Source organism: Mus caroli, unplaced genomic scaffold (assembly GCF_978045245.1).
Source record: "Mus caroli unplaced genomic scaffold, Mus_caroli_1 scaffold_10, whole genome shotgun sequence".
Taxonomy (NCBI): domain Eukaryota; kingdom Metazoa; phylum Chordata; class Mammalia; order Rodentia; family Muridae; genus Mus; species Mus caroli.
The window spans coordinates 72,292,787-72,316,626 of NW_028227265.1; the positions used below are offsets into that span (position 1 = coordinate 72,292,787).

Genomic DNA, 23,840 nt, shown 5'->3' on the forward strand with positions numbered 1-23,840 from the left:
CCAAGTATACTCTAGCAAGTAAGACTTTATAGAATCTATACAGGATTGAATATACTGGATGGAAATCAGAAATGGCGCTGAACTGAGAGAGTTTCTGGGAAATTAGGGGACGTGAAGGCCTTCAGGACCACATTCTCCAGAGTGCAAGGCAGATCCTCAGTGGTTGTTGCAGGGGATCACAAAGGAGATCTTTGGTCCAAAGAAGACATCTCTGAAAGGAAAAGCAGCAGTTAAACTCAGCAGAAAACTAAGGCGTATGTTATTCTTTTCCTAGTCCTGTAGGAAGTAAAATGCAAAAGTTGTATAGAAAGACTTTCCACAGGAGGCACAAAGACCAAAGAAAGTAACTGAGTTTTCTTTCACCAATATACTACTGATGCTATGCTATTATTTGTCTGTAAATAAAAGGAAAAATTAGGTCATTTCAAAACCTATACGAAACAGTTCAGTCTTTTGATGTGGAAATGAGTCATGAAGTTTAAATTTGGGGGTAAAGAGTCAGAGCACTAGACATTTCTTAGAAAGCCATTAAACAACTTTCTAGAATGTATGCATGTAAGCATGTGTTAAAAGCCAGTCTTATCTTTTCGGGTAGGAAAGATGGCATGAGGTAATATGAAAAAGGCATGGAAGATATAGAAGCGTATGTGATTCCGAGTTACTGGAAATATAGTTTGCAGACTGATTCTGTTCCTACTGGAAAAGAAAAACCTCAAAGTTAAGGAAAAAAAAATGTTATGTTTACCCTTCTGTTTCAATATGTTCACAGTAGCAATGACAAAGTAACATCAGAAAATAAATAATAGCTCATGGCATGGCAATAAGTTGGTTTAACAATCCAATAATGAAAAAAAAAGTCATTTTAATATTGGTTGTCATTTAGTTATGTAGTATAGAAAACTGATTCATGGGGTAAATTGACACATGTCCTTGCATCATCTAGCGTGCTAATCATGTCATGTTTGCGAATCACCTGCAAGGCTTGTTGGACTCTGATGGGAAGGCCTGCACAGCTCCTGACTCAGTCCTCACTGCAGTCCAAGGGCAAGTGTGCATGGAACAGGCACTGCTCTGGAAACCTCACCTGGGGAACCCTTTGAGTCTGAGCCTGGTTTTTGTCTCCACAGTAACATTAGCTGGTTTTGTGAGGTATGACTGGTCATATCACTCTGCCTTTCCTTGGGAGGAAATTTGTTTATCTCTGCCTTTTCTACCCTGCAGGTTTCTTAGAAGGACAGAACCAGGATGTCAGCTGTTGAAAGCAATTTGAACCAGTATTAAATGTCCAGAATCATAGTACTTGAAACTCCTTAATCAAAGGAAAATAATCTTTTTTAAAAAAATAATCTTAAAATCAAGCTAAAATAGCAATTTAATTCCCAATGTTTTATATGTAACATATTCCAAAATGTAAATTGCTTTGAACAAAATTACTTCATTTCTAATTAACTTATATGTAGAACTAGAAACATCACCCAAAGCCCTTACTAACAATTTCTGTCCCAGTGGCTTACTTGATGCTGTCTACTAACTTATTTTTTTGTTGTTTGTTTGTTTTTTCGAGACAGGGTTTCTCTGTAGCCCTGGCTGTCCTGGAACTCACTTTGTAGATCAGGCTAGCCTTGAACTCAGAAATCTGCCTGCCTCTGCCTCCCAAGTGCTGGGATTAAAGGCGTGTACCACCACGCCCGAAGTGTTACACCTTTTTATTTAGACTTTGTTTTTCTTGCGTTTGACAGTTCGTTTGACAGTCTCAGTGTGTAGCCCAGGCTAGCCAACTCAGATCTTCTCACCTATGGAACTTTACTGGATCCATTCAACAAGAACACTATACAACTAAGATCGGTCTGAAAACAAATGGAATTGATTTTATTTAAAAGAGTGATTAATTTCTGCAAACTGAATTCTGAAACTCATGCTGTGAACCCAGCACTTGGGAGGATTGCCCTGAGTGTTCGCAGTCTCAGGGTCAGTCTAATCTACACAAGTTCCAGCCAGCTTAAGCTATGGATCCTGTCTCAACCCCCCCCCCCCAAAAAAAAAAACAATCAAACAAACAAACAAATGACAAAACCAACCAACAAAACAAACAAAAACCAAGAAAACAAAGCAAGGAAAAACAAAAACAAAACAAAAAAACCCATGGTCACTGAACCATGAGTCTATATGAGTCTATTAAATTTATTAATATCTATAGAAGACTTATTACCATCACTGGTATATAATAAAACTTCATTGAATGTTACATTTATACAACATTCAAAAAACCAATCGTGTTTCTGGGTTGTTATTATGATATGATAAAATAGTTAAAAACAACCTTATAAATAAATATGAATAATGTTAAAATTTACAAAGTTGGATATACTATATACTACATGTATTTGTGCGGATTTTCAAAGTCCATATTTTAAATTTCTGTGTAGAGAAAAATCACAGAGAAATTTATCTTCATACCAGTGCTGGAAGATGAAGATGCCTATGTATAAATTAATCATTTGGGCCAGGCGTGGTGGCACTAGCCTTTAATCCCAGCACTGGGGAGGCAGAGGCAGGTGGATTTCTGAGTTCGAGGCTACCTGGTCTACAGAGTGAGCTCCAGGACAGCCAAGACTGCATTGAGAAACCCTGTCTCAAAAAAACAGAAAAAGAGAGAGAGAGAGAGAGAGAGAGAGAGAGAGAGAGAGAGAGAGAGAGAGAGAGAGAGAGAGAGAGGAGATCTTCTAAGGTTTTCCTACAACTATATCATAGCAATACATTTTGAAATCTCATCTCCTTACTTTGGGCAGCAGAGCAGTTCACTGAAGTTGCAGTAGCAGATCATCTCGCATCCCTTCCCATCCCAGAAATGATGCTGGACATTTGCATCTATCAGCTTCAGGTCGGCTCTGCCCTCCGGAAGGTTGTGACAATTACGATCCTTTAGCAACTTTCTGTAGCAGGAGAGGCGACTTGAAGGCATGGCTTGTGTTTCTAACAGCAAAGTTAGCCCAAGGATGACAAGTACCACAGATTTCATCATGACTCTTGCTCCTGGTATAGAATGACAAACAAAATAGGGCAGCATTTGTTTTTTTTAAATGTGGGACTCATCTAAACATAACCTTTTTCATGTGGGGTAACCTTGGCATCCAAGGGAGTTAGTCTTTTTCAGGTTCTTTTTGTTTCGCACCTTTCTGACCTTTTACTTTTTTTTTTTTTTTTTAAGCAAAAACACTTAAAATACTTGTCTAAGAAATTCAAGCGTCTGGACACCACTTAAACACATAGCGAAGGCCAGGGAGGCGGCTCAGTTGGTAAAGACACTGGACACACTAATCTGAGAGCCTGAGGTCAGTTCCTGGAAGCCATGTGAAAAGGTGCAGGTGTTGGCATGCTTCCGTAATTCCAGCACTCCTTGGAGGAGATGGTGGGAGGTGACAGGCAAATAGCTCAAAAGCTCACAGGCCAAAGAACCTGGAGTACACTGCTGTGAAAACAATTGTCAATGAAGTGGATGGTGAGAGAACTAACCCCTCACAGAAGACCTCTGACCCTGACTTCCATATGGGTGCCAGGGCATGCATGTGTCTGTCCTTACTCAGGTGCTCGCATGCACACACACACACACACACACACACACACACACACACACACACACATTGAATAGGAAGTGCTAATGGAAGGAAACTAAGGATGAGAATCTGCATAATATGGTACCCAAACTCACATTTCTTATGTGTACTCCCTCAAGAACAACTGCTTTTAAGAGAATATAAAGACTGCCATATCCAGGGATCCATCCCATAATCAGCCTCCAAATGCTGACACCATTGCATACACTAGCAAGATTTTGCTGAAAGGACCCTGATATAGCTGTCTCTTGTGAGACTAGGCCCGGGCCTAGCAAACCCAGAAGTGGATGCTCACAGTCAGCTATTGGATGGATCACAGGACCCCCAATGGAGGAGCTAGGGAAAGTACTCAAGGAGCTAAAGGGGTCTGCAACCCTATAGGTGGAACATTATTATGAACTAACCAGTACCCCAGAGCTCTTGTCTCTAGCTGCATATGTATCAAATGATGGCCTAGTCGGCCATCACTGGAAAGTGAGGCCCATTGGTCATGCAAACTTTATATGCCCCAGTACAGGGGAACGCCAGGGCCAAAAAGTGGGAGTGAGTGGGTAGGGGAGTCGGGGGGAGGGTTGGGGGACTTTTGGGATAGCATTGGAAATGTGAATGAGGAAAATATCTAATAAAAAATATTTTTAAAAAAAGAGAGAATATAAACTCGTAAAGCTTTGTAGAACAGCTAGCATCACCAAACACAATAAACTTGACCTTTCATGCATTAGATAACCATAACAGCGTCAAAGAACCTAGGTCTCACCCTGACAGAGGCAAAAAACGTTATTTATGCTGATATTTACTGAAGTGGAAATTTCTAGTTTCTTTGGAAGCTCGGTTGTGTCACGTGTGTGATGTCTTTCGGGAAGCTGTCTTGTGAGAGGACGTTTTGTTGAAGCAGACACAGGAGAGGACATGAGATGCTTTGCTGGAGCTGATGCTTGAGAGGGTGTGTGATGTACAGAGAATATAAATGGAACCCCATAAACCGAGAGAGGATGCTCATGCATGGCAGTGCCCTTCACTGGTCTCCACTGGTCTCCACTGGTCTCCACTGGCTATGTAAAGCTTTGCTGGTCTCTCTTCTTCACTGGTCTTCATTGGTCTTCACTTTGTAGAGACGAACATGACAAAGAACTTCTCATGGAACTCTGCCTGCTTCCATCGACTTGTGTCGATTTGGCATAGCTTTGCAGTGTCTGCTGGGTCAAGCTGCTGCTACTGATTTGTGTTTGGTGTCTGCTGTTAGACTGGACTTCTGGTATCCTAACAATGAAGAGTGAATCACTCCAAGGAACTACTTCTAAACAGGTCCACAGTCCCCTTTTCCTGTTACTCTTCTTTCTCCCCAATCTCTAGACAGTAGGTTTGAAGCATTCAAGAATCCTAAATAAAGTAGGCTTAGAAAAATCCAAGCCTACAATTCACAAATAATATTCTATAAATATATGTATAGTCCAATTATTTTCAAATATTCCAGAATTTTTCTTTGGACTTATTTTTGTTACAAACTTTTTATTAGTTTCTCAAAAATTTTTCCACATACACTATCTGCTATTGAAAATGGAGGCTGGAATTATCTCTCAATTATGTATCATGTCCGTGACCATCTACTAAAGATAACTCACTGCTAAGTGAGCAAACTTTTGTTGGCATAGTTCTAACATTCCACTCTTTGTAAAATAGATTTCCATAGCTTCTATGCACTTGTCTTGGTTGAACCTTTGGTGTCATACCAGACAAATGTATCCCCTAAGGAGATAATCCTTTCATAGTGGTTACACAAGACTGAATATTCACCATTTATCTAAACAATCTCCTCTAACTTTTGAATTAGACCTGGGGAAAGTGGAGCTTATTGTAGTAAAGGAAGAATAACAACATAGTGTGGCAATCAGAATCCGAATCCATAGCTGTGCATATGCACTTTGCTAACATGCCAATATACCGTTCTGCCATAGGACATAAAGAGTTCTTCTCTTTCTGCTTCTCTTTGCAGTTATGAGTATTTGTTTTTAATTAACATACAGAGAAATAGGTTTCAAGATGGCATTCTCATACACACGAGCCTTGGACCCTCCTCCTGCCCCTCCCCCATATATACTTCCCTCCCCCCATCCTGAACCCTTATTTCCAGGTCCCCCTTTCTGCTTTCATATCAATTTGTTTCTATTACCTTCTTTCCCCTCTCCCTTTGTTACTTCTTTTTTTTTTTTTTCTGCTCTTCTTTTCCTTTTCTGAGCTCACATCTATAATTGTACACACACACACACACACACACACACACACACAAGAGCAGACATGTATTTGTCTTTCTGAGTCTTACACTTTGGAAGTTAACAATATTGCTGAGAGGAAATGCAAGTACAAGCCGGACAGTGGTGGCACACGCCTTTAATCCCAGCACTTGTGAGGCAGAGGCAGAGGCAGAGGCAGGTGGATTTCTGAGTTAGAGGCCAGCCTGGTCTACAAAGTGAGTTTCAGGACAGCCAGGGCTACACAGAGAAACCCTATCTCGGAAAAAAAATAAAAAAGAAAGAACCTCAAGTACTGACAGATGCCATGCCATGCAGGTGGAGCTGCAGTGGGCAGGTGAGCTCCCTGGAGATGATCTACCATCTTGCTCTGCAGGGATGGGGCCTTCCGGTAAAGCACAGTCCCAGAGACTTAGTCCCAGGAGTGCTTCTTGCTACTAATGCTCTCTCTCCTCTTTGTTACTACCATTCTCTTTATGTATTTGTCTGTGGTGTGAGTGGATACCAGGAGACCCTCACTGCCTATAGCCTTGTGTGATAATTTCCTGGTGATAGCCCACTCTGTTGGGCAAGTTTCCTGCAGATCAACACAAAGATGAACTTTTGTGATTTAATGCTGTTTAGATGAATTAGTGACTTTATAGAATTCCAGATTTGAATCAAATAATTTTAGGAAGACAGTTTAAGGAGAAAAAAATAACGTGTGGCTACTGAGGCTCTGCTCTGTCCACCAAATGTGTATATGTGTATACACATTTGCCTTTATGTATGTTCATGCATACATGTGTAGGTATATATGTACGTATTTAGGTTTGGAAGTGCACTTGTGATATTGATGAAACAGGCGGTCAGGCCCGGCTGAGTGTGTTTTTGCCTGTGTGTGTGCGTGTGTGCGTGTGTGTGTGTGTGTGTGTGTGTGTGTGTGTGTGGTTGGCTTTCTATCCTTTTTCTTTCTTTCTCTCTGGCTCATGAAGTTGCAGTTAAGGAGTAAAGAGCCCACATAACTTTCTCTTCTTAATCCCTTGCTGCTATCAGCAGGAGTCATTGCCAGAAGCCAGCAACTTTTGGCCTCAGGAGAGCAAAAGAAAGTTAATTGCCAGAAGCCATCAGCTAATGGCCCCCAGAACATCCAGAGTTAAATTGCCAGAAGCCATGGGGCAGGATGCAGGAACCTGTATGAGAGAATTAAAGGCCAGAGGTCATCAGTCCAAAGCCTTATCCCACCTCAGTACCTGACCCTGTTGGGGCTGCACCCCAGCAAAGTAAGAGCTCCCCAATTGCTAGATTCAGCTTATGAGTAACTCAATCTTAGGTAACATGTGAGATTTTGAGTAATGACTGATTTTTTTTTTTAAGTTTAGAAAATAAAAATATTTCATTATATTCCTGAATGTTTCAGATTTTCTTTTATATTTGAATTTGAGCTAGTCATCTTTGATCTGGCTTATAATTTTTAAAATTGTGCACACCTAATTTTTATCTACAAACATTACTAAATGTAATTACTAAAATTAGAAAAATAAGACCCATTTATACTTTCTCTGATTTATTAGAGCAAAACATGAGTTCTACAGTGTCTTACCATCTAGCATGCACATATTATATGTATACTACAACCTTCAAATGGACTTTTTGCAGGTCATAGATTGAAATTCTTTCTTTTAGTTCTTGTTTTTTTTTTTTTCAAGACAGGGTTTCTCTGTATAGCCCTGGCTGTCCTGGAACTCACTTTGTAGACCAGGCTGGCCTTGAACTCAGAAATCCACCTGCCTCTGCCTCCCGAGTGCTGGGATTAAAGGCGTGCGCCACCACGCCCGGCCTTGTTTGGTTTTGATGCAGTCTCAGGCATCCCATTTTGATCACCAACTACACACGGCCTTGGACTCCTGCTCCTCCTGTCTCCACCAGTCAAGTGCTGGCGTGACACGTTTGCATAGCATACCTGCAGAATTCATACATCTAAATGCCAATGCTACAAGGGGCTTTCATTCTCATTTACTTCAGAGGAGCCCTTCTTTAATACCCATGAGGTATAGTTTTAAAAAATAAAACCGAAAGCTGGGCGGTGGTGGCACATGCCTTTAATCCCAGCACTTGGGAGGCAGAGGCAGGCGGATTTCTGAGTTCGAGGCTAGCCTGGTCTACAAAGTGAGTTCCAGGGCATCCAGGGCTATACAGAGAAACCCTGTCTTGATAAACCAAAATATAAATAAATAAATAATAAAAATAAATAAATAAAACTGAGTAGCCCCCAACACATTCCCCACCCCAGAAGGCTGGAGCTACCAAGTTGCAAACATTTACCATGTGGCAGGAAAAACTGTGGGCATCATTCTCTAAGGAAGTTTTTTTTTTTTTAATATTTTTATTAGATACTTTCCTCATTTACATTTCCAATGCTATCCCAAAAGTCCCCCATATCCTCCCCCCAACTCCCCTACCCACCCATTCCCACTTTTTGGCCCTGGCGTTCCTCTGTACTGGGGCATATAAAATTTGCAAGTCCAATGGGCCTCTCTTTGCAGTGATGGCCGACTAGGCCATCTTTTGATACATATGCAGCTAGAGTCAAGAGCTCCGGGGTACTGGTTAGTTCATAATGTTGTTCCACCTATAGGGTTGCAGATCCCTTTAGCTCTCTAAGGAAGTTTTTGTGTGGAACAAAACGGGCTCCACTCACCGAAAAAAGATTTTTTTTTTATAGCTTTTTGGAAGCGAAATCGACATACAATCAACTGCAGCTACTTCAAACGTGTAGTTTGTTAAGTATGTGTTTTTTCCATGATGCCATCACTACAATGAAGACAGTCATAATCCCCTCTAAGTTTTCCCACAGCCTTTTACTGCCTGTCCCTCCTTGTTGCCTATCTCTTCTAGCAACCATCGATCTGCTTTCTGATATTCATATTATAAATTCATATTCTAGAATTTTCTATGAAATAAGATATATGAAATTATATGATCCTTTGTGTGGGTTATTTCAGTACAGTAGTCTTGAGATGTGCCTGTTTTGTTGCTAAGTAGTCTATTGTATATGCTACAAATTGTCTATCCCTTTACCTGCTAATAAACATCTGGGGCATGTGTAATTTGGGACAGTTGTAATGAAGGTACTGAGAACACTTCTGTGAGAGTCTTGGTAAGATCAGAGCACTTATTACTCTTGGGCAAGTATGTGTGTGTGGAATAGCTAGCTGGGTTAGATGAAGGAGTCAGAGGTCAACCTCACTATCATTTATCAGGAACCATCCAGCCTGGTGCCATTTGTAAAATTTATTTTACTTTATGTATGTCTTGCCTGTATTCCTATATGTGTACCATGTGCATGCCTGTTGGGCGCAATGAAACTGTGTTTATGAATAGTTGTGAGCCACCATATGGATGCTGGAAATTGAACCCAGCTCACCAGTAAGAGCACCACAGGCTCTTAACTGCTAAGCCAGCTCTCCAGGCCCCAACTTGGTTCTTGAGACAGGATCTCTCACTGCATCCAGGTTTTGTCAATGGATTAGGCTGGCTGCCCAGGGGACACCAACAGGCCTCCAGTCTCCACACTCCCAGTGATAAGATTACAGGCATGCACTGCCAAGTGTGACTTCTTGCCCACGTGGGTTCTAGGGTTCAAACTTAGGTCATGGTGTTTACACGCCAAGCGCTTTGCCAGCAGTTATTGCTCTGGCCCTGGTCTATTTTAACTTTTAAAGGAACTATCAAATCGCTCTTACAAAATGGTTATGTGGTTTTAAATTCTCACTAGCAGTGTGGTTTATACACAGGCTTCAGCTCCCGACTTGGTCACTTTTTACATCTCAGGCATTTTAATGTATATATAATGATGTCTCATTAGTATATACTGCTATTTCTTACTCATTGTTGATGCTGAGTCTTTTCTCAGGTGATAATTTTTTTTTTCCTGTGTGTTTCTTTCAGTGAAGACTATGTTCAAGGGCTGGTGAGATGCCTCAGCTGCTAAGTGTGTGTCACGAAGCCTGAGAATCTGACTTCAGTTCCGGGGACTTACCTAATAGAAGGAGAGAACTAACTCTTACAGCTCGGGCTCCGACAGCCCCACCTCAAAATAAGTAAGCAAACGTAATTACAAAAATTACATTTCAACTCTGTTGCTCATCTTAAAACTAACTGGATTGCAGCTGGGCATGACTGGGCATGCCTGTCATCACGGTACTAGGAAACTGAGGCAGATGGACCAATGCATTGAGGTTAGCCCGTGTGTGCTCTGTAGCAAGTTCTAGGCCGAGAAAGAAAGAAAGAAAGCCAGACAGACAACAACAAGGAAAAAACAAACAGTCTTCCCACCTTTTAAAAAGTATGCTAATTGCTGGGCTTTGGTGGCACAGGCCTTTAATTTCTGTGAGTTCAAGGCCAGCCTGGTTTAACAGAGTGAGTTCCAGGACAGCCAGGGCTACACAGAAAAACCCTGTCTCAAAACAATATGGTAAAACATTTTAAATAATATTTCATTCCTTGATTTTATTTATTTATTTTACAAAGTATAGGTATCAAAAAAGAAGAGAAAGAAAGGAGAAGGAGGAGGAGGAAGGAGAAGAGGAAGGAGAAGGAGAGGAAGAAGGAGAAGAAGCAGAAGGAGAAGATGGAGAAGGAGGAGAAGGAAGAAGAAGAAGAAGAAAAAGAAGGAGAAGGAGGAGAAGGAGAAGAAGAAGAAGAAGAAAAAGAAGAAGAAGAAGGAGAAGAAGAAGAAGAAGGAGAAGAAGAAGAAGAAGGAGAAGAAGAAAAAGAAAAAAACTGGGTTGTTTATTGTGGTGGTTTGTTTAGCAATGTGATGTAAACCAGAGTCACTAGGTGGGGAGCCTCAGTTAAGGAAACTTCACAGTGGCCTGTTGAATTTGCTTGATTATCAATTGCCTGTTGGTGGATGTGAAGGGCCAAGCCCATTGTGGGCAGTCCTCCCTCCCCTGCAGAAGGTCCGGAGTGGTATGAGAGACAGCTGAAGGTCAGGCTGGTGAGCCAATAAGCAGCCTTCCTCTGGGGTTCTGCTTTAGTCCCTGCCTGTAGGTTTCTGTCTTGTGTTTGTGCCTTGACTTCTTTAGTGATGAGCTGTTATCTAGAAGTGCAAGATGAAATAAACCCTTTCCTGCCTCAGTTGTTTCCGGTGATAGTGTTTATCACGGCATCAGAAAGCAAACCAAGACTTTGTCAAGTTTTGAGAATTCTTTATATATTCTGGATATGAGGGGTTTTTTTCTAGATATATTTGCCTGTATCTATGGTTTTCAATTTCATCTTAGTAATGGTTTCCAAAGAAGAAAAATTCTCAAAATTGGTAAAGTGTAATTTTTGTGTTTTTTTTTAATAGACCATAATTTTGTATTGTTGTGGATAGCCCTGGGGCTAATTATATTTTATGTTAATTCCATTCTCCTGCGATTGGCTTTGAACAAGGAATGAGTCAGCACTCAGGTGATTTCCTGTAAACCTGCTTCCCACCTTAATTTGTAAAATAAAGGAGAGCTGATGATTGGGCAGATAAAGGGAAGGTGGAGTGGAAGGTGGAGAGAGAGAAGGAGAAAATGGAAGAGAGAGAGAGGGTGCAGAGGAGGAGGAAAAAGAAGAAGAAAAGAGGAGCAGAAGCACGTGGCCTGGAGAAACCCCAAGTTCTAAGGGGTCTCATAGATGGAGAAGATGGTAGTGTAGCGGTAGATCTGCCCAATTTAGGCGCACAGCATGTATTCATATTAACTGAGTCATGTTTTCATTGTCCGGGGCATATTTAAGTTGGCGATTTACTGCAACCTTGTATATTCAAGAAAGCATTGCCTTTCCAAAGTAAACAAAAGTTTTCTCCAAGTTTTATAGTTCTAGGTTTCACGTTGCTTCCCTGGACCATTTTAATTAATCGTATCTGGTGGCTCACACTCATTGAAATTCTGCATGTAGTTGTCCAATAATTTCTGTCCTGTATACTTAAAAGGTTACTTTTTTTCTCTATTGAATCTCCTTCGCCATTGACAAATAAATGTACTGGCATTCGTTAGTACAAAGTCAGAGCTAAAACTCGAGCAGGGACCATAGGAGCGCCTCAGAGGGCTACTGCTTCCTGGCTGGATCGCAGGCTCACGGGCACCTTACCATGGACGTGGGCCTCTTCCAAGCTGTCCATTCTCTCCCATTCATCTACTTGTATGCTTTATTCCAAACTAAGATTTTAATTCCTGTAACCATTCTTCAAATCAGGTAGAGGTAGCCCTACAACTTTGTTCGTACATAAGGTTTTTTGGGTTTGGTTGTTTTGTTTTGTTTTTGTTTTGTTTTTGACAAGTATTTGTGCATGAGTCGAAACTTGCCAATTTCTATAGAAAAACCCTGGTGGGATTTTTATTGAAATTGCATTGACCCTTATAATATTGGACCTTTAGATTTATGAATATATTTCCACACTTTTATGTTTAATTATTTGTATCTTTCTATTTCAAATGCCCATTTTTTGCCTTATTATGTTAAGAAGATCTAACATAAAATTTATCCTCCAAGAAGATTCTTTAAGATTCATTTGTGTGTGTGTGTGTGTGTGTGTGTGTGTGTGTGTGTGTGAGAGAGAGAGAGAGAGAGAGAGAGAGGTGGAAGCCATAATAGGGTGTTGATCCTCTGGAGCTGAACTTACAGGAGGTTATGTGTTGTCTATGTGGGTACTAGGATATGAACCCAGGTCCTCTGTAAGAGTATCGTGCATGCTTAGCAACTACTGAGCTAAATCTCCAGCCCCGGGTTGCCTACTTTAAATTCTCTGTCAAGTAAATCATATATTTCCCTGTCATTATGATTAATTTTTAGATTTTTAAAATTTTACTCTTTAGTTTGGATTCTGTTTCCTTACTTTTTCCCATTTTTGTTGATATGTGTGTATACGTGTATATTGATATTTCTGCCCATTAGAGATTAAAACAAACTAAAGGACACCTGTCACCTTTCCCAGTTTTGATGAATCAGCTTTGTACAGGAAAAGAATTTCCCTTGTGGGCTCTCTGCCTTTATGTTAGTCCCAAACAACTGTCCTTGCTTTAAGCTGTCTGCGGGTTTCTAGAATATGTCTAGTGCTAAGACGGGAGCCAATCAGTAGCTCTCAGAGAAGATGGAATGCTGGTTGTGTGGCCCAACTCTCCCTGTCTCCAAGGAAACACTGGGTGCTGGATCTCTTCACCGATTTGTTCTGTGCTCTGCTGAGCTTAAAGCACTCCTGTTATAAGTTCGATTATTTTCTTTGTAGCTATGTATATAGTATATGCTTGGCCCTGTCACTGCTCAAAGACAAAAGGCACTGAGAACTGAGGTGTGAGGTTATTATATAGATGGTCTGACTCCTCCTGCCTTCTCCTAAGAAATGAGCTCCAGGGGTTCTCTTCCTTCTGAGCAAGAGAGGCAGAAGCCAGTTCCTTTGGTAGGGCCAGGAAAAGTTAGGATGATAGCTGTGCTGTCCAATTCCTTCCTTTACTCTTCCGGGAAATACTGAGTTGGGGTTCCCTCCTCATTGCATAGCACTGTGTGCCAGGAGTAGAGATTAGGCGAGACTGTGTCTCCACCTTTCCTACCTGTTTTTATGTGGTGGTGTACTAGCCCAAGGTACAAGAGCCTCTCTGCTGACTGGGATGCCTCACAAAGAGGAGATGAATCCAGGAGTTGCTGTTGACTTGGTGCATCTATGAAGAAGGAAGAGCGCGAAGTTCTTTCAGTGTGCCATGTTGCTGACCATGCTGTCATGTGTGCTTTTATGTCTTGGTCTTGCCTTTTAAGTATGTATTTAGGCATTTTCATTCATATACTTCCATACTCAATTATGTCTTATTAATTTAATTATTGATAAAAATTCTACATTTATTCATGTAGTCATTTCAACTTCCAATTCTTTCCATTTCTCATGAGACTCATAGTTCTTTCTAGCAGTAGCATTTGGCTGTATGAAGGGCGCCCTTTAATCTTCCTGTAGGTTAATTTGCTACGGATTAATCCTTGGTTTGGAAAGATATATTTACTGATTGTAGTTTAAGTCATTAACAGATACTTTAAATTTTTTTTTTCTAGTCTTGTCTACTAATCCTAGTGCTTTTATCTGCCTAGTTTGGCTTCAGTTGCTCAATTGTTCTCTTGTGCGTTACAACGTCTTGCTTCTTGGAGAGTGAACTTTGGACCCAAAGCCTCCCAGGTGCTGGCCAAGTGCTCTACTGTACTTCCTACCGTCCACCTGGGGTTCCTTGCGTCTTCGCATGCTTGGCAGTCTTCTGAGGAAGACTGGAGACTAATTGGATGCTGTATATTTTGATATTCTTATAAGTATGTTAGGGCTCTCCTTTTGTCTCGGGGGTCAGCATCCTTCCTGACTCAATGTCAATTATCTCGACAAAGGCTTCTTTCATATTTTTTTCCTCTTTTTAAAAAGTGTTTTTGTGGAGCAGGTAAATCTGGTTTCTGTTACTCCCTATTGAGCACCAACAAAACTCTTTGTTGTTCCCACTGTATGGACCCTTCTTTAGAGAGATGCCACGTCTTTTTTTTTTTTTTTTTAATATTCATTTATTTATTATATGTAAGTACATTGTAGCTGTCTTCAGATGCACCAGAAGAGGGCATCAGATTTCATTACGGGTGGTTGTGAGCCACCATGTGGTTGCTGGGATTTGAACTTCGGACCTTCTGAAGAGCAGTCGGGTGCTCTTACCCACTGAGCCATCTCACCAGCCCCGAGAGATGCCACGTCTTACAGATTCTAAATGCCAGCTGTGTTCTTCCTTGGCAATTTCAATACTTAAGCTAAATTACCAAAGTATACTGCTTTGTCTATTACCTTTCCTTAACTGAGCTTTGGTCTCTCTGATTCCTGACTTTTGCATAAGACTAGTGACAATTGGATGGATCCCAAAATATAACTAGAAACCCTCATAAGTCTGCACAACAAACCACTCAGGATGCCCCTTTTACTCTGAAGTAATCCTTCTCTCTTTTTTTGTTCTATAAGACCTGACCTTCATATCTTTGTCAGCTGCTCTAGACTCTCCGATCGAGAACAAGCTAGCAAGGGTGTTCACAGGAAGTACAGCCAGCTCTGAGAATATGAGGAAGTCAGAGGGTGCACTAGCGTGGGACTCAATATAGTTCCTGAATAATTGTGTCAGAAAAAAGAAAGGAGAAGCAAGCTAGTTTATCTTGCTTAACACATATTTTTAGTGATTTCCTTCATAACAAGAACTGTTGAAAGAACTAAGAATATGGGATGAGTCCAAGAAAATGAAAATAATGCAGGTAGCCTTTACCAGTAAGTCCAATCCTTGACTATTGATAATAACAAGGCATTACTTAGTTGAATTCACAGTTCTTATAGTGCAAATTAAACACAAAGTTATGGAAATGTGGATCTGTGAGGGTGGTCTTTACAGATCTTAGAAAACTGAGAAGATACTAATCTGGGCTGGTAAGATGGCTCAGTGGGTAAGGACATTTGCTGTCAAGCCAGGTGACCTGAGTTCTATTCCCAGAACACCCAAACATGGTACAAAGAAATAACTGACTCCTACAAGTTATTTTCTGATGTTCATGTGGAGTGTACACACACACACGTACACACACACAAATGTGAAGAAATGTAAGGGAAGATACGAGTCTGAGGTTTGTCTTTAGTAAAAACCTTATCAGAAATGAACATGAAGGACTAGAGGAGTAAGTTATTCATATACATACTCTCTCACACACATACACACCATACGTGGATACACACACACATAAATGTACATGCACATACACATGCATGCACACACATGACTAAAAGAGCCTGATAGCTCAATAGTCATGAATGACAGATGTGGAGAATTAGAAGGAAGGCCTCAGGATTGCCCTAAGAAGCTCAAGCAGTCTTTTAGATAAGAAGAAAACTGGGTCTTGTGAGATAGATAGCAGGTAAGAGTACTTACTACAGCCACAGGCATGAAGATCTGAGTTCAAATCCCCAGTACCCATGTAAAAAACAGGCACAACTGCACACTTGTAACTGCAGAGCTATTGTGGCAAGGGCTTGGGTGGAGGGAACTGGATGTGAAGACAGAATTGCTTGGGCCTGATGGCTGCTGGCCCAAAACAGCACACTCCAGGTTAGTGAGAGACATACCTCTTCTTCCTCCTCTTCCCCCTCTTCCTTCTTCTTCTCTTCTTCCTCTTTTTAAATTATCTTCTATATATACTGAACACAATCCCCCCTCCCCCTAGTACCCCCCATTTCCCTTTCCCCCCCAGACCCATCCCCCTTTCGCCTCCCCTTAGTAAAGAATAGACTTCGCATGGCATAGCAAGCTACAGTAAGTCCAGGCACATATCATTACATCAAGGCTGGACAAGGCAACCCAGGAGTGAAAAGGGTCCTACAAGTAGGGAACAGAGTCAGGCACAGCCCCTGCTCCCACTGTTAGGATTCCCACAAGAACGCCAATCTACTCAGCTATAACATATGTGCAGAGGACCCAGGTCAGAGCCCTAGTGACTCCCTGATCTCTGCCAGTTCCCATGAGTCCCAGCCAGTTGTTCTGTGGGTCGTGTTCTCATGGTGGAGAGACCCTGTCTTAAGAGAGTAATGAGGAGAGTGGTGGATGGCGCGCCTAATGTCCTTCTCTGACCTCAGGTCATGTACATGGGCACATGCATATACATACACACAAAAGGCATAAAGTGAGACTTCTACTGGTCCTTGCCCAAGATAAAAATGTGCTTCTAGCCTGTTGTTCATTCAACAGATATGAGTCACACATTGCATTGCTTTGATCTGGTATGAGGTGATAAATATATACATATGTGTATATATGTTTACATTTATATAAAACTATGTTATATTTTAGAATATATAATGTATGCATTATATAATATACACACATACACATGTGGAGTGGAGTTGCTGGTAAAGACTACCCTTATTATTTTCATTTTCTTGAATTCATGTGGAATTCTTGGTTCTTCCCATAGTAACTGTTATAAAGGAAACACTCAAAATATTTGTTAAGTTAAGCAAGATAAACTAACTTGCTTCTCTTTTCCTTTCTTTGATACAATTATACATTATATTATAAAATTATATAGTGTCTTAGTCAGTCAGGGTTTCTATTCCTGCACAAACATCATGACCAAGAAGCAGTTGGGGAGGAAAGGGTTTATTCTGCTTACATTTCCATACTGCTGTTGATCACCAAAGGATGCAAGACTGGAACTCAAGCAGGTCAGGAAGCAGGAGCTGATGCAGAAGCCATGCAGGGATGTTCTTTACTGGCTTGCCTTCCCTGGCTTGCTCAGCCTGCTCTCTTATAGAACCAAGACTACCAGCCCAGGGATGGTTCCATCCACAAGGGGCCCTTCCCCCTTGATCACTAATTGAGAAAATGCCCCACAGCTGGATCTCATGGAGGCATTTCCTCAACTGAAGCTCCTTTCTCTGTGATAACTCCAGCCTGTGTCAAGTTGACACACAAAACCAGCCAGTACATATAGTAAATGTATTTTATATAAAGTAATTTTATACATATATTATAAATAGTATTTATATATAAAAATATAATATATTTTAAAGCAAATATATAATTTTTAGGCTGAGGAAATGCCTCAGCAGGTAAGAGCTACTGAGTTAAAGAGCTGTCTTATAGTTTTGAGTCAGTTGGGAATAATAAACATGAACTATATATCTAGTACATAGTTTATATTATTCAACACAGACAGACAGCCTACAGTTAGGGATGTCTATTTTATTTTAAGAAAATGTCCTAGACATCGTGCAACTTTCATTAGGTGAGATGGGATTATTTTCTAATCAAAAATAAATGACCAAAATTAATAGCACGAGCTAGGTATGGTTAGTCCACATCTCTATTCTCAGCCCTCTTACTAGGTTTCTGTCAAAGGTTTGGGTGCAGGTGGAGGGATGTGTGGGCGATGGAGGCAAGAAAGAAACATCTCTCTTTAACTATGTAACTAATGCACTTGAAGTTTTTTTTGTTGTTGCTGTTGTTTTAAGACAGGGCGTCACCATATAGCCCTGACTGCCTTGAAACGTGCTATGTAGACCAGGCTGGCTTTGAACTCATCTGCCCATCTCTGCCTCTGAGTGCTGGGATTAAAGGTGAGGACTACAGTGCACAGCCCGAATTTTCTAGTTTTTCTTATGAAGCTCTGCCCAAAATTATAGCTTAATGTTATCATAGTTGTGTAGTTTTTCTATAAGGTCTTATATTTAGCCATTGTGGTCCCCGAAACTCCTCTTCTTTTTCCTCTTCCTCTTCCCCCCTTCTCCACCCCTCGTCTTTTCTTTGTTGGGTTCTTACCATGTTTCCTGCTTTACCCACTTCTTCTGTTCCTGAGCTCATTTTATGGCTCTTGGCTTTCTTTCCATTTGATTGCCCTTATTAGAATGCAATTGCCTTTTCATTTTAAATAATTAAGCGTATTCTTATTTGTTATACATTTTTAATTAAAATAGAATTGTATCATTTTTCCTCTTTCCTTTACTCCCTCCCACCCTTCCTATGCCCTGGTTGCTCCACTTCCAAATGGATAGCATCTTTTTCTTTGACTATTATTGCTACACAGAAGAGGGAGAAATAGCCTATCCCAGAGATGAGCCTCTTTTTTGGTTATCCAGTACAGAGTGGTCAGCTCTGAAACAAACAACAAAAACCAACTAAGCAGCTTGTGTGTGTGTGTGTGTGTGTGTGTGTGTTTTAATTATACATTTTAGGACTGAAGAAATGGCTCAGCAGTTAAAACCATTTACTGCTCTTACAGAGGACAGGAGTTCAATTCTCAGCATCCCATCAGAGGCCTCTTCTAGCCTCTGTAGATTCATGTACAATGTGATACACATAAATTAACACACACACACACACACACAAAATCCTGTTTTAAAAACAGTTTTAAAGAATGTCTAAAACCTGACTTATTCATTATAAATGCATTAAAAATACAGGCAAAAGGCAGAATAAATACCAACTAGCACCTTAGTATAGGGAAGACTGTAGTTAGCATTTGGGTATGTAGACTTTGAGGATTACTGTTCAATTTGGTTGTGCGTGCATAATGGTGTGAAGAAGAGGGAACTGAGTCAGGGGAAAAGTCCAGGGAAGCTCAAACATTTATGCAGTGTGTACAAGATAGGTCAACAGCAAGGAATATAAGCCATGAAGGAAATGGGGTAAGGACAAGGTTGTAAGATGTTGAGTCTGGGTTCAGAGGACATGTGAGTGGGAAGCTGTGGAAACTGGTATTGGATTAGATATTAACTGAAACATGCTCCTTCAATGTCGCTATTACACACATGCACATAAACACAATAAGTCTTTTTAAAGGGAATACAAAGGTGCTGGAGAGATGGCCAAGTATGTAAGAGCATTTCTGTATCTTACAGCTCTTACAGAAGACCGTAGTTCACTTCCCAGCACCCATGCCAAGCAACTTCCTGTAACTCTAGAGAATCACACGTGTGGTATATATACACACATAGAGAGTGTATGCATACACATACGCATATGCTTATACTCACACACACACACATATATACACACATATACACATGTACACATGTACACATACATATGTACACATGCACACACATAGTCTTTTTTTTTTAAAGCTGGAAGGAACCAATTTCATACAACTTTGAGAGTAATATTTTGATGATAGTTAAACTTGGGATGGCCACTAGATATCTAAGTGAAAATGTTGAGTAGTTCAGGGGTTGAATATAATCTTTAAAAGTCAAGGTTGGAAGTAGAAATATGATTCTAATCCGGAGGATTTTTTATGTCTGCAGTGACCCAAGGCTTGGAAGAGGAAATGCCAGCATTATGAAGGTAAGGCTTGAAGCTTAAAAACATTTTATTTAAAAAATCACCCAGGCACCCGACTCAGTGCTTGTCTCATAGAAAAGACTGAAAGCATTCACTTAAGGAATGAGCAAATAAATTTCTGGAAAGGCAGGTATGTTGCCATACCATGTACCTCATGTCTGTGCCAGAGCGCAGAGCTGTTTTTCTGCCCAAGGCTCAGTCTTCAGCAATGGAAATTTCCACAGCTGGCAAGCACCTAGGGTAGGATTTTTTTTCCCTGATTTTTTTTTTAACACTTAATAAATTATATGTCGTAACTGATGCCTTCCTTTCCTTTACTTAGGTTCAGATAAATAGCTTTAATTCTTACCTAACAAATGGAAAGTGTCTGGACAGGTTCTTCCCTGGATGTATTTGTCATCTTTTCTCCCCACCAAGAAACACCAACCCTAATCCTTGGAAATCCACCAAAACCGTATATTTTTCAAATGCAAATCAGGGTGAGAAGACTGATCATTTTGAAGGAGATTTTTCTCCTTTTTTTTTTTTTTTTCTATTTTAGGTCATGTGCATGCTCTTAAAATTCCTCTTGGAGAATCTGGGTTGCAAGAAAACCCAATGAAAGACTGTAGATCTGAAGAAATGGGAGAACCTTTGTGACTGGTAATGTACTGGTTTCCTAAAACCTTCAATTTGATGATCTTAATATTGCTCCTAATGTGACACCACTTATATCCCAATATTGGTATTCTTTAACATTTACATACACACAGCACAAACTTTGTCGGGGGTGGGGGGAAATCCCTGCAAAGGATGCAAAATTGCAAAGAAGGCGTTTTCCACATAAGCATCACTACATTGCTGCACTGTCATTTGGAAGGGAATTGCAAAGTTTAGTTCTGTGAGAGTTTTTGGCAGGCTTTTGAACGGCTGGAGTTAAATGGAGACTTAAAAAGAAAAACTAAACCATCTGACGGCCAAAACTAACAAGGCGATGTAGTTTGAGTATTCAGACGCTTGTGGCACAGCGTTCTTGGAGGCAGCTGATGCCAGTTCTGGGAACCAGTATTCAGGCAGTGGAATAACACAGACTTGATGAATTAGGCTGAAAGAGCAGTGTGCTCTTAGATGTCTGTCAACAGCTAGCAGGAGAGAAGCAAGCCTGCAAACCTCAACGGACAACTCCAGCCCTAAATGTTTGACACTTGAGATTTCAAAATGGTGGTCGGGTGATATTAAAATTGTTACCCTTGCTATGCTCACGTGGGCATTGGAAGACAACTGGTTATTATTTAAATTCCCTGCTTTTCTTATCAACTGTCTTAGAGGGGGGTATGCTAAGGCAGCCAAGTTCTGAAATGAACTATCTCAAGGCATATGTCAAGGAACAGAAATGGCATAGAAAACAGATAACACACATGACAGCCTAAGCCCTCAGGATACCTGTACCCTTGAGGAAGCAGCTGACATGGTCACTGAAGGTCTGCTTTCCGACATCGTACAGCATGCTATAAGGTAATACTAATAATCTTGCATCGTTCTAATTTTTTTCTGACCACAAACAATAACTCATCAGAGGAGAAAAGACCAACTGTGGGGAGCACTTTTAAGTAAGCGAGTTTTAAAAGGGGTATTTTTAAGTCTTGAAGGGAGAGACTCTGCTCCATCTCAGCAAGCACAGACGTTGTGCTGTGTTCCATGGTCGGGGAACACCAAGTACGGAGTCAATGAATTCCCTCTTTGTGTCATGCATTGCTACCGATTTCTTTTCAGGAATCATAGCTTCTAAAAGCAAAACCATTTGCTTTCTTTGACATTGCCATTAACTTTGTGTAGAGGACTGACTGAGCAAGCTTATGTATTTCATCACTCACACATAATTCTGAGTGGTGGGGTGGGGCGGGGGCGTTGGATGCAGAGTGAATTTGCTCATTAAATGAATGACACTGAGCAAGCAGCCTCTTCTGGAAAATTTGGTCAGTGGCTTTCCCAGTCAAGCACCCACATTTGCTACCCTTTTTTGTTGAGGGTCTTTGCTCTGCCTCACGACCCATCCTTTTCAAAGTGCATGTATCATTTCCTTAGAGGACTCCCCAATCTTTATGTCTTTCTCCTCTGTTCAGCATGCACATTTATTTCTGCTCTAACCTATAGCAGCAACTTAGAAGTGGTATAAAATGTTTGCATAGAGAAAAAAAAATACATACCTTTTTCTTTCTTTTCAGTGTTATTGGCAGGAGACTCGTCTTCAGTGCTCCAGCTCACTGGGGTAGTCTGGGCAAAGGAGAAGTGAGGAGGTTCTTTACAAGTGAAGCCTTGTCTGCCTTGTCTCTGCCTGGGATTGACAGTCTCTGCTCCAGTCAGAAAGGAGGGGAGAAGGGGAGTGGAAGGAGACAGGAGCTGCCTCTCTTGGGCTCTTCCAAAGCAGAATGAACTGAACAGTGTAGTCACAGAGGGAAACAGCTAGTCTATACAAGAACCCGCATGATGTAGACTCTCTGAGCAATAAAACTCGATACCTTGGGGATTAAAACACACACACACACACACACACACACACAGAGGAACTGATACATTTTGTAAAAACATGGTATGATGAGGTAGAAGACCCTTAGTAGGCCCATGATGAGGCATCTCCACAATCCCCCACCCCACCCCCCAAATGAGGTACCAGCCATATGACCAGTCTAGTATAAAATGAAGTTTATTTGGGGGCATGAGAAGGAGGTTCGAGAAGGGAATAGATGCAGAGAAAGAGAGGGGACAGAGAAGAAGGGAGAGAGTGGCGGGGTGAGAGAAAGAGGTAAGCTAGGAACAAGAGGAAATAGAGAGAGGGAGGACAGAGAGGGAGGGACAGAGAGACGCTGGGGGTGGGGGAGAGGTGATCAGAAAGAGTGAGAGAGGCCAAACTATCCTTTTACAGAGCGCCAGGCTTGTACCTGGCTATTGCTAGGTAACTGTTGGGCAGAGCCTAGAAGTAATGCTAACAGTGACTTTTATCTGGAGAGAAGTTTGGGGTGGGGGAGGAGGAGGAAAGGAGAGAGAGAGATGAGGCAGAGGATGTGTTACTTAGGTCAAAAGTTGATCGTCTATTGTCCTTCCATGGTGTCCTGTACCACTTATATAACTTACAATATTTTGATAAAAGATACTTTCAAATTCATATTTCATCCTTCTACCATTTGATGAAAGCAAAGATAAATAAATAAAAAAAATTTGGGTCTCAAAAAAGGGGCAATAGGAGTTTGCTGTATTTTGAACAAATAGTGAAATTCTAGAAAGCCCAACCTCTATTTAACTATCTTTTAGTAAGTTAGTTTGTTGAGCTAGGATCTCACTGTTTACTCTTGGCTGATCTAGAAGTTTCTGTGAAGGTCATTATGGCCTCAAAGTTGCAGAGACTCTCCTGCCTCAACCTCCTGAGTGCTGAGATTACAGGCATATACCATCACACTCCACTCTCAGCTAGGCCTTTTAAACTTGGGGCTTTATAGCAAAGTATGAGTTACATAGGAAGAGAACCAACAGAGGAAAGACATCTGTTCCATTATTAAGAGAAGCACGGAGGTGAGGGACAGAGGAACAACTTTGCAGATGACAAGTAGCTTTGTGTGGCTGAAACCAGAGATCTTGGAAATGAGATTAGAGAGCTGGGAAGAAGTGTTTGAAGTACTTCAAATAACAAAGATTATGCTCTCGCTTCTATTTCTATTGCTGGGATAAAATACCCTGATGAAAATCCACTCAGGAGAAGGGTTCGTTTTAGTATACCAGTTCAGGTTATAGTACATTAAGAAAAAAAGAGTCATGGCTCAAGGCAGCAGGAACTTCAAACCGCTTGTCATATCACATCCACAGCCATGTGCCGAAAGTAAAGATGTACACATCACGTGCTCGCCTGGCTGCTCCCTTGTGTTCAACTTGATTTCTCCACTCTTATCACTTCAATACCCTCTGCCTAGGGAGTGCTGCCTCCCATGGTAAACCGTGACTTCTTACATCAAGTAACTGAAGATAGTTCTACACACCCATGCCCACAGATCAACCCAATGTAGAAAATCCCTAATTGAGACTCTCATTCGGGAAGGTTCTGCATTGTGTCATGTTAACAGTTAATGCTAAGTTTCACATCATAAATCTGGAATTTTACCCTGAAG

General features: G+C 41.0%; 1 protein-coding gene across 1 annotated transcript; it reads right to left on the reverse strand.

Annotated features, from left to right (window-relative positions):
* Scrg1 (stimulator of chondrogenesis 1) lies at window positions 1-22,002 on the reverse strand. The gene is made up of 3 exons (XM_021171143.2): window positions 21,891-22,002; window positions 2,781-3,033; window positions 1-211 (listed from the first exon to the last, which is right to left on the reverse strand). The coding sequence occupies exons 2-3, from the start codon at window positions 3,020-3,022 to the stop codon at window positions 157-159; spliced, it is 297 nt and encodes a 98-aa protein (XP_021026802.1). The 5' UTR covers window positions 3,023-3,033; window positions 21,891-22,002; the 3' UTR covers window positions 1-156.
* Window positions 22,003-23,840: the final 1,838 nt, after the last annotated feature.